Source organism: Phoca vitulina, unplaced genomic scaffold, assembly GCF_004348235.1.
Source record: "Phoca vitulina isolate PV1807 unplaced genomic scaffold, GSC_HSeal_1.0 scaffold80, whole genome shotgun sequence".
Lineage (NCBI taxonomy): Eukaryota > Metazoa > Chordata > Mammalia > Carnivora > Phocidae > Phoca > Phoca vitulina.
This window is the reverse complement of record NW_022589783.1, coordinates 285303-298513: the sequence shown is the minus strand read 5'-3', so window position 1 is coordinate 298513 and position 13211 is coordinate 285303. Positions and strand designations below refer to the sequence as shown.

General features: G+C 49.1%; 1 protein-coding gene across 1 annotated transcript in view; it reads left to right on the top strand.

Annotated features, from left to right (window-relative positions):
- The window catches only part of WDR60 (WD repeat domain 60), an 88013-nt gene extending 85316 nt beyond the window's left edge, over positions 1–2697 (top strand). The window contains exon 26 of the mRNA XM_032394322.1: positions 2030–2697. Coding sequence (XP_032250213.1) covers positions 2030–2101 — 72 coding nt within the window. The 3' untranslated portion in view covers positions 2102–2697. The remainder of the gene's footprint in view (positions 1–2029) is intronic.
- Positions 2698–13211: the final 10514 nt, after the last annotated feature.

The window sequence follows — 13211 nt, the reverse complement described above, 5'->3', positions numbered from 1 at the left end:
GTCCAGTGTCAACATCAAGATGGGGAGGGCCAACATCTCCTCTTCATCCTTCTCGCTTCCCCCCATTCTGTTCCCCACGTCCTCTCGGCAGCAAGTTCTGACCCGCGGGCAAAGGGAGCCTCCAGGAACAGCACACAGGGCAGAGGGGAGAGGGCTGCTCGCCCAAATCTCCCAGAAGCTACTGTGGGTCACCCAGCACCTATGTCCTCGGCTCCGGTCTGTGGGACAGACAGGGTTATCATCACAGTTAAAGGAGATGCATCAGCTGTGGGGATGTGGAGGGTATGTTGAAGAGACCCTCACTGGAAACGGCCTCTTCTCTAAATTTCTCTCCTCAAACTCTTGGCTAATGCATGTAATTCTACGCCTAGTAATTTGTTTATAAAATGCAAACCTTACGTGAATGGGTCACATTATTTAATAGGTCAGGTTCCCACCGGGGACTGTTGGCACCCTCCCCTGGGGCATTTGAGAAGGGGTCACTTCCGAGTGTGGAGGCCCTTGTGTGAGGGGCACAGTCAGCCTGAGGCCATCTTGCAGGGACTCAACACCCCACCTCTCTTTCCCTGCCCTGAATTTACAGCAGGCGGGGCGGGGGAGGCGGGGGCCAGGAGCTCACACTGGCTGCCCCAGGCAGAGGGCAGGTGGGGAGGGATAGCCAGGCCTGGAGGGGCAGATGGAGGACGTGGGAGAGGTTAGCGCCTGCCCGTTCTCCAAGCCATCTTTATGTTACTGTAAGTTTAGAGAAGTTCCTTGTAGAATAAGCCACATGAAAATCATGAAGATCATTATTTTCCAATCCCCCAAACTAGGCTCTTTTTGCAAATATCTTCCATCTTGTCATATGTAGGACGTGTGGATCTCTGTGGCTCTGAGTACATTCTGGTGGCAGAAGAAAGGCCACAGAGAGGGGCTGGATGTGGGTGTTCTTGACCTGAAGCACAATGGGGTGCAGATGGGCAGCGGGGGGTGCATCACGAGAAGACAAAGAAGACCCCCAAGGGGAAGAACACAAAACAATTTTCAGGCTGGAGTTGGTCGCCAAGACAGGGAAACAAGGGCTCTGGTGGAACAAGGCCAGTCAGAGTGAGAAGAAAGACCCTCTTTGACCTTCCTTGACCCTCCTTGACCCCTCCTGCTGCTCCACCAGTTTCTCTTCTGGCTTGCCTTCATCCATGCTGATTCCCTTCCAAATCCCACTTAAAGGCCCCTCCAGGCTCCCTCGATGCCTGGGCGTCTGCAGTGCTAGGGCCGCGTCTCTCAGGTCTACCTCACACTGGTCAGGTTCGCCTTTGCTCTCCCTGACACTGAAGCCCTGGAGGGAAGGGGCTGTGTCCTGCTCCATCACACCCTCGGACATACCCAGAGCTGTGGGTGTTGTGGGCGCTTCATGAGGGCTGGTGGGTGGGCTGAGAAGTGGGTCAGAAGTGGAGGTTTGCGGGTGCAAGTGATTTACGTTTCTCTGATGACTGCTGATGTGCAGCACCTTCCCACATGTGTACCGGCCATCCTGATGTCTTATTTGGAGGAATGTCTACTTAAGTCCTTTTTCCAGTTTTGAACTGTATTGTTGGCTTTTTTGTTGTTGAATTGTAAGAGTTCCTTATATACTGTTGAAGGCTTATTATTTTTTAAAGATTTTATTTATTTATTTTAGAGACAGAGAGAAACAGAGAGAGAGAGAGAGCGCGAGTGAACGGGGGAGGGGCAGAGGGAGAGGGACAAGCAGACTGCACTGAGCACAGAGCCCAACGTGGGGCTCGATCTCACAGCCTCTGAGCTGAGATCGAGAGTTGGATGCTTAACTGACGGAGCCAGCCAGGCGCCCCAAAGGCTTATTTTTATGGTCCAGTAATTCTAGTTTTGGGCACTGTATGACCATATACCATTATTTCTGGCCACAGCCAGGGTAAAGGTAAAGCATGGGTAAAGCATGTCCTCATTTGGTGACTTGGCCAATGTTTCTAGACTCATTAACTTGAGATCATCTTTTAAAATGACAGAAATTTTATTTTTCTTTTTACAACAGGTTAAAAAAACCAGTGAAATCTCTGGCTTTCATGTTTCCAGGGCCAAGTATTACCGTGGAGTAGAGTATTAAAGCACAGTGAGAAATCCCTGGATGAGCAGAGGTTACTTCTCAAAGTCCGGACCCCGTGTGATGGCAGAGTAGGGTCATAAATGGCAACATTGTATTGTGTACTTGATAAGTCTGATAAGCATTTGCTGGAAGCCAGGAGAAACCCACAGTAAGATCAACTGATAGTCATCAAAACCGCAGCTGTTTGCTGAAGGGCAAAGCAGTGTTAGCAAAGGGACTGACATTTGGACCTGCTCTCAGGGCAGTGGGCTTGCAAAGAAAGCCAGAGCACAGAGGGGACCGAGAAGGCCACCTGCCCTGAAGTTGGTAGGGAATCAAGTTCTGTGTGGCGCTGAGGGCGAATCGTGCAGCCTGACGCCGGTGCTGACATCCCTTCTCAAGAGCTTATCAAACCTCTCCAGGATCGAGGCAGAGGAGGAAGCTCTAGATGCTGATTCAGAAACCCCCCTGTTGAGCCTTGATTGGTTCTTGAAGATTTTGAAACGTTCACTTATGAAAGGAGTTTTCCATGATGACTTTCTTCCCTGTGATCCGCCCTGAGGTTCTTGTAGACCAAACTTTGCATGACTTTTCTACAGGTGGCTGCTGGATGCCAAACAATAGGAAGGACATTTATAATTAGTCCAATTATCTCTAACATTCTTGTCTAAGTACTGCCCTGGGATGACCCACAGAGGTTTGTGTAAATTATTCTTATTCTTACTATTATTTTAAGTAGGCTATACACCCAGCATGCAGCCCAACGCGGGGCTTGATCCCACGACCCCGAGATCAAGACCTGAGCTGAGATCAAGAGTCAGACACTGACTGACGGAGCCACCCAGGCGCCCAAGGTTTGTGTAAATTCAAACAGAAACTATAGGCAAGTATTTTGCCAAGACCTTCCTTGCAGACTCCTCATCCTGGTTCTGGGAGAAAGCATGACCAAAGTGGGAAACAAATGAGCCCAAAGAGGGAGCCGCCATGATCTGACAGGGACATCCAGACCCTCTAGCACCTGTATGCATGCAGTGGAGATTCAGGCCCAGCAGGGGCATCGGAGGCCTGTTCCCCCAGCCGCTGGTGGAGGGTGGAGGGGGCTTGCCAAGGAGGACAAGGGGGCTGTGGTTGGTGCCCTCGAAGCGGACTGTGGTGCTGAGCTTTATAAGACAGATTCAAAGGGGACCATTCCTATAGGGACAGGGGACCCATTGGACCTGGTCACACAATGTTGTGTTCTTTTATTAGCAAAGATGTATCGATGTGTGCCAGGTGCTCTGTTAGGCCCCCCAGCCACGGGATGAAAATCTGTGGAGAAGTAAGCCGAGTGTTCTCTTTGGGTCACCTGGCCACAGGCCACAGAAGCATTAGCCCAGTTTCCCACCAGGCGGCCAGGGTGTCCACTTAACTCCCGGAATGGTGGCACAGAGACTCAGACTTCGATGCCTAAGCCCGGGCCATTTAATCTCTGGATTTTATAATCACCAGGATGAGACACGGGAAGTGCAGACCGTGCCGCCATGCTGGCTGGGAGCCAGTCTAGGGCATGGGTGCACAGAGGGCCTGTGGTGGGTTCTGTCTCAGGGTTGAGGAGCTGCTTCCTACCGGTGGGACCTTCTGAGGCGGCCCCCAGGATGATGGTGGGTGCGTGAGCCACACCCAGAGTGTGAAGGAACTGTGAGCTGTGGGGACAAGAGAAGCAGGCAGGGGCAGACTGAGGAGGATCTGTGTGCAGGGCTGAGGGTCTGGTGCCACCCCATTGAGGACAGAGCCTCAGGAGATAGTTAATGGTGAGGCTGTGGGAGACTGGAATTTCCCAAGCTTTTTCTAGAGGTGGAGGCAAGTGGAGTGCACCGAGTGGAAAGCACTAGAGAGGAGATTGTGAGGCTTGCGTGTTCTGAGGAGAAACCTGCAGGCTGACACCTATCTCCCCCATCCGCAGCCCCTCCCAGACCAACATGGGGTGAGGCTCAGATTGCTTGCCGACAGTCGTCTGACAGTATTTAACGCCCCCATGGCACTGGCTATGGTGGTTGTGCCCTGGGGTCTGGGGTCCAGTGGAGAAGCCATGGGGGTGTAGAGGGGAGAGACTGGGTCCGTGTTTGCCCACCCAAGGGGGTCTTCCTGGTATGTATCCAAAGTTCTGTGCTCCCCCATTGCTCTCTGGACCTGAAGGATGACCCGAGGACGGCCCTCAGCATCACCTGGGTGAGCCCTCTATTCAGAGTGAGTCCGCATGTGGATATTCTGAGCCGGCCAACTGGCTCATGAAGTTTCTGCAAGAAAGTTCTCTGGAAAATTTGGCAGTTCTGAGGGTACGTTTACCCTATCCACTAAAACCCTTTCCAAAACCATCAACTCCAGATTTTGTGGAGGAATTACAAACGGTCCTGACCACAGAATGTTAGCTTAAGAGTGTTTAGAAGTTTGGTCTCACTTGCTGATTTTCCTAGTGAAGATACTGAAGCCAGACTGTGGGTAAGTCCGAGGGCATGGCCCCAACTGCACAGGAGGTCACCCCCAGCACTGGGTCCCACCACACCAGCTGTCCATGGGATTTCCAACTGCCCAGGATGTAGGCAAATTTCTGGTTCCGGAGTTCTGCACCAAGATATTGACGGCCTTCTTGTTTATACTAATGAAAACTTGGGAGATTCTAAGGGTGCCTCAGTAAGGAGAGAGTGAAGTAAAAGCTGGGGTGATCCTTCTAAGGGGCATGAGGCAGGCTCTGAAGTCCACAGAACTCTTCAGGGATGAGAGTCCCTTTGTTTTTCTGGTTAGAGACATATCCTTAGTGCCCAACACAGGGTCTGGCACTTGAGAGATGCTACTAAGTATTTATTCCAGATAATGCTGGGATAAAGAGTCTGCATGGAGAATCTTTTCAGAACCCAGAGCTTGAAGTGGCAAATGTAAAAGGGACTGACGTAGCCTGGACCAGAGCCCTACACAGGTGGCATAAACCCATTCCCCAAAACCATCACTGCCCTCCTGGAAGGAGCCAAGAGAAGTTGGAAGAGGAAAGGGCCTCGGAGTGGATGTCCCCATGGGGGAGATTGTTTCCTCATCAAGCTTGTCTCTTTAGCATCTGAGCTGCTCCCAGGCCACACAACTGACCCACGCCCACTTCAGAGCACACGGGGCCCCATCAGCTGCAGGGGCCTGATCTCCAGGTGTCCCCAGGGGTTCAGGCTGCTGGAGCATACATTGTGCTTTCAGCTACCGTCAATGTCTTCTCAGCACCACCCCCAACCACAGGCTCACTGGTCAGCATGACCAGCAGCGTTTTTCTCCCCATACCTGCTCCGGACTGCCTGGGCATCGTCTGTGATGTATTTCCCTCCCTATGGTAAGCTTTCTTGATGGCAACTCAATTTCATTAAGATGCTAATGTTGGAAGTAGAAGGCGTGAGCACAGTGCTCAATCCCAGAGGGAAGACAGGTTTGTTAGGAAAGTGTAAAGGGCTGGCTCCACTGGGAGCTGTCCCTGAGGTGCAGGGCAGAAAGCAGCTCTGGCCAGATGCAGAAAGGTTTTTGGTTCCCCATAAGCTGGCGTCACTCTCAGGATTGTCCCGCCCTATCCTATTAAGACAGAGCTCAGATTGCATATGTCCTCTGAATGAAGCCTGGGTTTTAATCACTCAGGGAATGTGTCCACACAAATGCCCATGCAGCTGAAATTTTAGGGTGCTTCTTTAATTAAAAATTAATGTCACAAGTTTAATTAAGTGTTCATAATGAATACGCAATTAGAAAATCCCTTGAGGCATTTGGGAACCCCTTGCCCCACATTTCATGCTCTGGTACTTTCTGGTACATACTTTGAGAGATGTAAAGCAAGTTACTCAGAGTTTAGGGCCATGTCTAACATTTTTCTGTGGAGCATTCAACTGCTCCAGTCATTTCAGAAATGACATCTTGCTGTTTAGTAAACAAATATTTATTGAGTTTTCTCAAGAAGAAATATAATTATACTTGAATTATGGTCTTTGTTAAGTGGTTTAACTAGACTTAAGCTCAGTAGATGACAGTTCAAAACTGAGTGCTAGTAATATTCTAAGGAATTATTTGGATTGTGATTTGGGAAAGAGACTTTACCTTTGGTTCAAAAGGCAGCTTAGAAATGTACATGTTGGTTTTTGTAGAAGGGAGGAAGAAGAGGATTATTCTATCCATCCATCATCCACCCACCAATCATCCATCATCCACCCCTCCATCTATCCATCCATCATCCATCTATCTATCATCCATCCATCATCCATCTATCACCCATCATCTATCATCTATCTATCTATCTATCTATCTATCTATCTATCTATCTATCATCTATCATCCATCCATTATCCATCCATCCATCATCATCTATCCATCATCCACCCATCCATCCATCTATCCATCCATCCATCATCCATCATCCATCTATCATCCATCCATCATCCATCTATCATCCATCCATCATCCATCTATCATCCATCCATCATCCATCCATCTATCCATCATCTATCTCTTCATCCCATCCCCTCCCCCTTTTTCTCACCTAAACTCCATACTTAAATTTTCTATTGTTTGAATCCATTATCTTCTTTGGTAATGGATTCTTGCTCTAAAATTCCTGGTCTCAATGAATGACACCACTATCCACCCAGCTGTCCAAAGTCAAGATTAAGGAATCATTTTGGATTACTTCTGCTTATCATTCACAAGTCCTGTTGATTCTACCTTTCACACTCTTTTGAATCTGTCTCCTCATCTCCACCAACCCAGTTGGGGCCCTTCTCATTTGTCCTACAGATTCCCATAGGAACATTAGATTATGTTACTTTCCTTGCTTAAAATCTCCAGTGGTTTTCAGCATAAAATCCAGACTGCTTGGCTTGTAAAGCAAGTGGCCTCATGAATGAATCCTATGTATATTTATAGCTTCCTTCTTCACCATCTGCCACGTGCCTCCTATGATCCATTCATTCAACATTCAACAGTATTTTTTGAACCGCTGCTAATAGTGAGGTACTCTACAATGAACAGGAGTGAATAAGACAATCGCTGCCCTTAAAGATGTTGTGGTTTAGAGGTTGAACTATTTGTGGATCCCTTGAGGTCTTCTACTGCACCGTCAGCCTGGAAGTGCTCCTGGGACCCCTCTTCCACTTCCTTCATCTGGAAAGCCCCTTCTTGTGTTTCCAGTTGTCTCAAGTCTCAAGTTGTCGCCTCTGGAACCTTCCCTCTCACACCTGCGGTTCCTCTGGTCTCCTACAACCACATGCACATTCATGTTCCACAGTACATACATGGTAAGTATATGGTAAGTAAGAGAGTGTGCTGTCCATGGAGAGGGGCTGAGATCACTAAGCCGGTGCCTGGCTCTTGGACCCAATATGTCCCTGGAGAGGATTGGGCTCTGCTGGCATCTGCCACCCCAGTTACCTGCAGAGACTCCTGGCTTAGGTCTTTGACTACAAATCCCCAGTCCCACCTCAGTCCACCTTCCTGTGGATTAGCCTCGAGAATGTATCACGGGCTCTGCCACATTCTGATTGTGAATTAATTCGGTGGCAATCTAGTTTGTGTATATAAGTCTCTTGTGAATCTCATCTGGCAACTTTGTATGGAGGGCAAAAGCCAGAGGATAAACTTGGACTGTGAGATGCAAAGAAACTCAAAGTTTGGGAGCTGCTCACCCCACACACTCTGCCTGCATCCATATGCCAGTCTTCCCAGGGTCTCGCTTTGTGTTCGGGGAAAACGTCCTGCAGGGAGAGGGATCAGAGCAGAAAGTGATTATTTCACTCATGCTCCAGGTTTTCCTAAGGCGTACCCAAGTGCTTACAATTTTCTCCATGTATTTATAGCATCTAACAACTTCCGTATCTTCTGTAACGTGTGCTGAACTCCCTGGACCCAGATACTCCGTTTGGGGCCCTGTCATGTGTCTTTGACGTGAGTCTCTCTCATGGGGCCTGCCGGAACCTCTTCACATGGAAGAGTGTTCATATTTCCCTGACCAACAGAGATAATTGTTTCCCCACATTTTTCTTGAGTTCATGAAAAGTGTAAGCCCTAAAACTCGCCTTTCTGCTAATAACAAAAAGAATAAATTCCCCAGGTGTTTTCAGGCACAGTCAGAATTGCTTGCTGCTTGCTAGCCTGAAATTCTTTCAAAATATAAATGTGGAAAGGACACTTTACCTTGACCTACAGCCTCAGAGCAAGTAAGCTAGTTGACGCTGGGGCAGCAGGCCAAGTATGAAAGCGGCTTAGCGCCTACTAAGGCCCTGCTCTGTCTCATTCGTGTGGAAATACCTGTGAGTCTCTGGATGCCGTCGCCCAGCGGTACAAAGACTGCCTTGGAGGAGTTTGTGATCTCTTTAGCGCTCCCGTGCCCCCCACCATGGGGTTGAGTGAGGGCTCGGGGTGGGGGGATGATGGCCGTGGTAGTATTTCTGACAGACAGACAGGATCATATGTGCTGGCTTCCTCCCGTGATTCCACGGAACTGACGAATGGCAAATCTAGTCTAGCCAGCTCTCCCCATGTTCCTCATGACCACTGATCACCTGTGGTCTGGTGCAGTCCCCAGTGGGCGTGTTGATACACGTTTCCAGCTATTTCATGGGATTGGATGACACTCAAGAGACGTTCCTCCCTCTACCTGGCCACCCCATAGGTCACATTTTCAAATAGTCCCCTGGAGGACACAACCCTTGGGAAGATTGCTGCTTGCCGATCTCAGAAGTCTTGCCTGGATTCTTGTTAGTTTTGATTTCTGATTTTTGGAGGTAGCGTTTTCTGATTTTTTCCTTCATATTCTTCATCCTTCAATTTTACAGATATTTGTGACCAACACTGTGATAGACACTATCTTGGGAAATGGGGTAGCAGGGTGGAATCCCTGACACCTGGAGGCTTAAGTACAAAGTGGTGGTCATGGCAACTCTCTGTGGTCTGGTTTTCTTAGAAAGGGCTCTGGAAGGGCAGGCTCTTTGAGCATGCAGATCCGAGTCCAAGGCCCTTGGTGATGGGGATGCGGGTGGCACCAGCTGCTTTCTCTAAGACTAGGATCAAATGTCAATTTCCCTGTTGGTGTGCGCCTGAGACAGCCGGGATCCAACTGTTAGGTGTGGCTTTTCTTCACCGGCTCTTTCTGTTGTGTTGGCTTGAGGCTACGCAGTGTTACTGGATGTCACGTGCTGATCAGTGCAGATGAAGTGGCACCGCCCCGGGGACTCCTGGCATCCTGTGGCTCCTCAGATCTTTTATACCACTGTGGTACTGGGTTCAGAGTGAACATGCAGGGAGCTGCTAAAATGATTTCTTTCTTTTCAAAGTGTTACCAGGTAATTTGGTGCAAAAGGTTAAAGGTTAAAAATAAGCTGTTAAACGTTTTCCATTAGCCATTCATAAAAGAAACGAGACTCAAACTTTAGAGCCCCCTAAGCCCCCATACTCCCCCTGGCCCCGGATGGGGAAGAGCTGGGTTTGGAGCCCTGGCCCTGCTGCTCAGAGCTGCCCCTAATCTGTACAAGGGGTTATTCATGCACAGGTCTGTTCTGAGAAGTAGAGGACATCCTGTCTTTGCGTACCCCTAGCGAATGTCCGGCACTCAACAAATACCATTGTGCTTGGTTCAGGTCCTCCTCCCCTGCTTCGGAAAGGGCTGTGCTTCTCATCATGTCCAAGTGGGATCTGTTGCCCTTCTTTCCAAGCACACCTGCTTCACCTCTGAAAATGTTATTTTCCTATTTTGGAGCAGACAGATTTTGGGCGTGAGGATAATAGGCATTTTTACCATCTGTTCTGGGGGTTGGCCTGCCTGGCAGTGACTGATAATGCCTTCCTGCAAGAGAGAGGGTGGTTTCAAACTGTCTGCTGGATACTAAATTCCACATTTGAGGCTTGACAAATACCTTTTCCCTCCTCATTTCCATTTGGTGTTTCCCCGTGGCTGGAATATTATCAGAATTAATTTCTCCAGATAACGCACTGTCCTCAGAGCAAAGACGCTGGGGTTTGCTTACTGAAGGTACTTCATGCATAGTGCTCCCCAGAGCCCCTGTGCCCTCTCTCCTGCTCCCACTTTAGAGGAGCCTGTGTGGAAGAGACCCCGTGCCTGCGTCCCTGGGGCTCTTTCTCTCACCCGTGCAAGGAGAGGCTGAACTAGGACATCCTACGTCATTTCCAGTGAAAGCAGTTGACGGCCCCATGACTTCATCTGCTGACCTGAATTCTGACCCTTTCAGAGTCCCTTTCTCTATGGCACCAAAATTCAAAGATTTCCATTGATATTTGAGGATTATAATTAGCATATAGATTATAAGTGTTGCTCCAGAGATTGCCAAATCAGACAGATTATTAGTTAAATAAGATTTTTTTTTTTCTTTCCAGTAATTTCTACACCCAGTGTGGAGCTCAAACTCACAGCCCTGAGATCAAGAGTCGCATGCTCCACCTAATGAGCCAGCCAGAGACCTCTAAACCAGCTATTTTTGATAATTTTATGGTATGTAATGATAATGTATGGGGTTGTCACTGGGTGGGTATTATCACTGGATGGGTATAGACTTTGCATATATAAGTGACAATTGCCAAACATGCAAATGGCTACACTTTCATAAAGGCCGCACTTCCGGGTGCCTTTTCCCTGGAGACTCTTCCATGGGAGCTCAGGTGACAGAACTCTGCTTTTCTGAGAATGAACTTGAGTGTTTGGGCCAGAAGTGTGGATGGGGCAAGGACTTACCCCTGGCCCTGTCTGCCCTGATGGTTGGGGTACATTATTTTAGGTTCTCTTCATTCTCTAAAGTGGCATGAATTTGCCATCTTGTATTTGTTAAACACTTGTCACCCGTGTTGGCGCACCATCATGGAGGACACTTGATTCCCTCCTGCAGCCAGGAGCTGGAAGGTGGGATTCCCGGTGTGTCTGTGTGGTCAGACGCTCTCCCAGAGGGGCTGTGCAGGTTCACTCACGGCATTGGCCAGCAAACAGTTGGTAACAAAGTCTGTGCACGTGGCAACTTGCTCCGCTGAGACCGTTCAGACAGAGCTCCCCCGAGAGAGCCCGTTTTTAGAGATGGATCAAATATTGTCAGAAGAGCCACCCGGCACAGGGCTGAGAGAATGCAGCAGGGCTCTGTCTCCAAAGTGTTGTCAAAGCTCCTGCTGAGCTGTGTCACCCACAGGCCTGACCCCAGTACTCTGTAGGCCCTGCACTAGCTAACCCCTCATGCCACGAGAGGGTGGCATCCCACTGAGAGGGTGACACGGGCCCCACTCTGACCTGGTTGGGGATGTGCTCCTATCAGGCCAGGAGCATCCATGGAAATCATTGGGAATCCTCCCCAGCAGGTGAGGGCTTATGGGGAGGTGAGGCCTCGAGAACCCTTTTTGTCTTAGGAGAGACTTCCATGTGTAGACTACTATTCTGATGTTCAAAAACAAAAACAGAACCCAAAAGGTAACACCATGCTTTCTGATGCGGCAGGAACAGTTTCTCATGGGCAGTTTGGAAAGAGCCTGCCCAATAAGTTCTGGGATCTGGGTCCTCCCTTTTCCTTGCCCTACAGCGCTATGCTTCCGCAGATCAGCCCCCTGGGTTTCACCCGAGAGACAGAGACAAGTCGTGCTTGCTTTGAGACAGGGCATGAGGGGAGAAAGCCCCCAGGACCTGTTGTCCTTAGATCTATGATTGCTGTCTTCAGACAAGAGCCTCTCACTGTATCCATGTGATGGGCATGTCTCCTGCTCACTGGAACTGAGGACGAAGGAGGGTTGGACACTCTGCCCCACTCCCAGCAAGCTGGTGGCAAAGACCCTGGGGATGTGAGAAAGCTCTCTTCTCTTCAAGAAAAGCCAAATATCCAGCCAGGTCTCTCTCATGCTCAGGTAGCTTTTCTGCCTGGTCAGTGTTCCAAATGTTGATGAATGTAGTTGGAAGAGTTGATTGCTTGGTGAATATTTTTTAAAATGGATTTTAATTGTTGCTTCTTCTGCTTCTGCCTAAAGGGTATTTTCTTGTAAAGAACATAACTTTAGAAGTCTGCAGCAAACTATCATGTAGGGAGGTAATGGGGGTGGGGCTGGAAGCTGAAATCACCGTCTACCATTTTGAATTTGAAGGCAAATTAAGGGCAGGTGGTCCTTGGGGTTTTTCCCCAAGGTCCCTAAGGTCCAACAGAGGTGACATTTAAGACAGGCAGCATGAGTTAACTAAAGCAGTTTGTATTAAAGTGACATCGGCTGAGGAGAGGGGCCCCTGTGCCGGCGGGAACCCGGTAACCATTATTACTGAGTCCAGTTAGAACTCGGTACATCCTCCCATGCAGGCCGCGGACATTTGGCTGTCACATCCACGTACGGCTGCAAATTCCCAAGGCCAGAGAGTTCCCTTGTTGCCTCAGCACGCTGGTGGACACTGGCCACCTGCTGTCAACTGAGGCCCCTTCCCGCCCCAGCCGGATGCAGCTCCCGTCCACCGCCCCTCTCTCCATGCCTGAGCCCCTCTCTCATTCGGGTGTGTCCATGCAGTTCTCCTTCTTGAGAGCCCAGAGGGAAACTGGTTACATGCTTACAGCGTTCTTAGGTGTTTGCAGAGAGGACCTTCCGGATTCCTAGTCTGTGATATCGTGGAGCTGGAATCAGATGGTCATTGTGCGGCACGTATGATAATGAAGTCCATAAAAAAGGGGCCTGCTGATCAGCAGGTGATTGGTCAAGCCAGGCTCAGCAAGCTCTTTGTAAAGTGCCCGATAAGAAGCACCCCACCCACTCTGGCCTCTGTTTCACCCCCTCATTTCCTTGTTCGTGTGTTATAATCACTAGACATGTAAAAACTATTCTTAGCTTGCACAGAGAAATGGGCCTTGAGCTGGATTTGGCTCGAGGACTGCTGGGTTAAACTGTGCTACATCCATAAAATAGCACCCTACGTTGTCATTAAAACAGTTTCATGGGGCAGCATTTAGTGAGATGGCAAATACTGATGCTATGTATTTGAATGAAAAAAGCGTCAGTGCATGTTACAACATGCATTGGACATGGACATTGCACAGACAGTGATCTCAATTCTTAAAAAAGAACCCCTCCTTAAAAGCAGGTGTGTACAAGTGTGCAGAAAAAAGACTGACTAGAAACC